Source organism: Haliotis rubra, unplaced genomic scaffold (assembly GCF_003918875.1).
Source record: "Haliotis rubra isolate DU_JTF1 unplaced genomic scaffold, ASM391887v1 Scf578, whole genome shotgun sequence".
In the NCBI taxonomy this organism is placed as follows: Eukaryota; Metazoa; Mollusca; class Gastropoda; order Lepetellida; family Haliotidae; genus Haliotis; species Haliotis rubra.
This window is the reverse complement of record NW_025767277.1, coordinates 396,163-398,553: the sequence shown is the minus strand read 5'-3', so window position 1 is coordinate 398,553 and position 2,391 is coordinate 396,163. Positions and strand designations below refer to the sequence as shown.

At 44.0% G+C, this 2,391-nt stretch overlaps 1 protein-coding gene across 1 annotated transcript; it reads left to right on the top strand.

Annotated features, from left to right (window-relative positions):
* Positions 1-219: 219 nt before the first annotated feature.
* Positions 220-597, top strand: LOC124254609 (prostatic spermine-binding protein-like). The gene has a single exon (XM_046688444.1). It carries the CDS (start codon positions 220-222, stop codon positions 595-597), a length of 378 nt encoding a protein of 125 aa, XP_046544400.1.
* The last annotated feature ends 1,794 nt before the right edge of the window (positions 598-2,391 follow it).

Sequence of the window (2,391 nt, the reverse complement as noted above, 5' to 3'; positions counted from 1 at the left end):
ACATTTCCAACAAAACAGGGTTTGGGGCATTTTCGGAACTTCGCGGCGGAGGTTGCAGAACCCTTGTCGTTGTTGTAGGAAGACATTGTCTTAATCAGTCGCCATAAGCCCGTGTTCGCAAACCATAGAATAGAGTTATGTCTACCTAAATATCACACAATATCCTACAATTTGATAATGTATTACTGCTTGTCGATCTGGCATGTGATGACACAAGGGATGACAGAGGGGGATGACACAGAGGATGACACAGAGGATGACACAAGGGATGACACAAGGGATCACAGAGGGGATGACTCAATGGATGATTCTGGGGATGACAGTGGAGATGACTCAGGGGATGACACAGGGAATGACACAGGGGATGACACTGGGGATGACTCAGGGGATGACACAAGGGATGACTCATTGGATGATTCTGGGGATGACACAGGGGATGACACTGGTGATGACACAGGGAATTACTCAGGGGATGACACAGGGGATGACACAGGGGATGACACAGGGGATGACTCAATGTATGACTCTAGGGATCGCACATGTGATGACTTACGAGATGACCCATTGGAGGACATAGGGGATGACACAGGGGGATGACTCAATGGATGAAACTAGGGATGATACAGAGGATGACTTAAGATATGACACAGGGGGTGACTCAGAGGATGACACAGGATATCACAGAGAGGGTGACACTAGGGCCAGAGCCTAGGCAGCACATTTCCGACATGATCTGATATCAGGCCACCAGCTCAGCTCGGAAATCCGCTGTCGTCATACCACACAGTCTGCTTGTTGTGTTTAGTTTTCAGATTTTCACTCAACCCTGAAATTGCCCTTTAGCATTCTGACAATAGTAGGCTGGAACGATGCCTCGCCGATCAGCACTTCCTCATAACCAAAGAACTCCCGTTTGTCTTGCCCTTGTGTCATGGAGAATGTATTCCGAATTATCTCTCAAGTAAGACATGGTGACCTTATCAAAGAACTTCAAGCGGAGTAAAGGATATCATGACGAATTAGGATGTTTTTACTAAATCTTGTCTGCCATGACTTTCCCTACAAACATAAACTGCGTGAAGATCCGGGTTAGAATTGGTCTTCTGTAACCCATGCTTCTGTAACCATCGATGCTGTTGATCACGGGATTGTCTGGTCCAGGCTCAATTATTTACATACTGTCGCCATATAGCTGGAATATACAACAAACAAAACTCTATATATATATGTGTGTGTGTGTGTGTTTCTAGGACTCGTGGTTGACGAAGGAGAAAATGCGTTTTTTTCATGGAAGCAGCCGGATCCTCCTGTCAGGGAGTTTTCGATTCTAAAATCAGACATCTGCATCTTCAACGTCAGTAACTATGACAACATCACCCCCTGCACGTCGGGGGTCAAGTTTACCGGACACGTGACCTCCGAGGGACATGGAGTATTTAGTTTTGTACTGGTGAATGTCACCCTGGAGGATGGCGGCACGTACACATGTTATCACAGGGGATCAAGCATATCTAATTGTGGAGAAGAACTGCACGTACTGGGTACGTGTTGCATGCATGGCATTGTTATGCTACCCTAATAAAACTTTATAATTGTAGTTTCACGGGCAGGTATATTTAAAGATATGACTGGCTCAACTGTAAGATCGTCCATCATTCCATATGCCATTTACCCCAGTTCATATTTACTACTCAGTTCATATTTAATATTTCTTTTCTAATTATGGCATCTCCGGGTCCGCAATTAACATTTCGCCGAAAACGATTTGATATTGGTAAAAAGTATGTGGTGTCAACTATCAATTCTAATATTGTATCGATATGGGCTATTGATAATATAAATATGCTATCAATTAATTACCAGATGTGATATTACATGGCGTGTTTATGCACTGTTGTGGAGCATGCAAGGCCAATCCTTTATCCAATACATCACGGAATCGCTCTTCAGTGTATGTACATACATTGTTATATATTTAATCCCTCACTGTATTTAATGTTGGTGGTGTAATTTAGTGTCAATGACCACCAATGTCCCGTTCGTTATTTGTAGATGTCCCTGCCACGTGTGGTCTCTATGGAGAACCTCTATCTGTTTCGTGGAAGCTTCCAAACCCTGGTGTCAAGGAGTTCACGGTGGTGAAGTCAGGTGACTGCTTCTTCCACATAGCCAACTATAATCAAGTCACAAAGTGTGACAACTCAATCGGACATTTCACCGGTAATATCACACAATCCGGAAATGGTGTATTCAGCTTTCATCTGCCCTCTCTGACATCCTCTGATGACGGATACTTCAGATGCTATGTCGGCCCACCAAATTCAAGAGAGTCAAGAATACCTGCATGCGGACAAGAGGTGTCAGTAATTGGTAAGTACTGCTTCATATTGG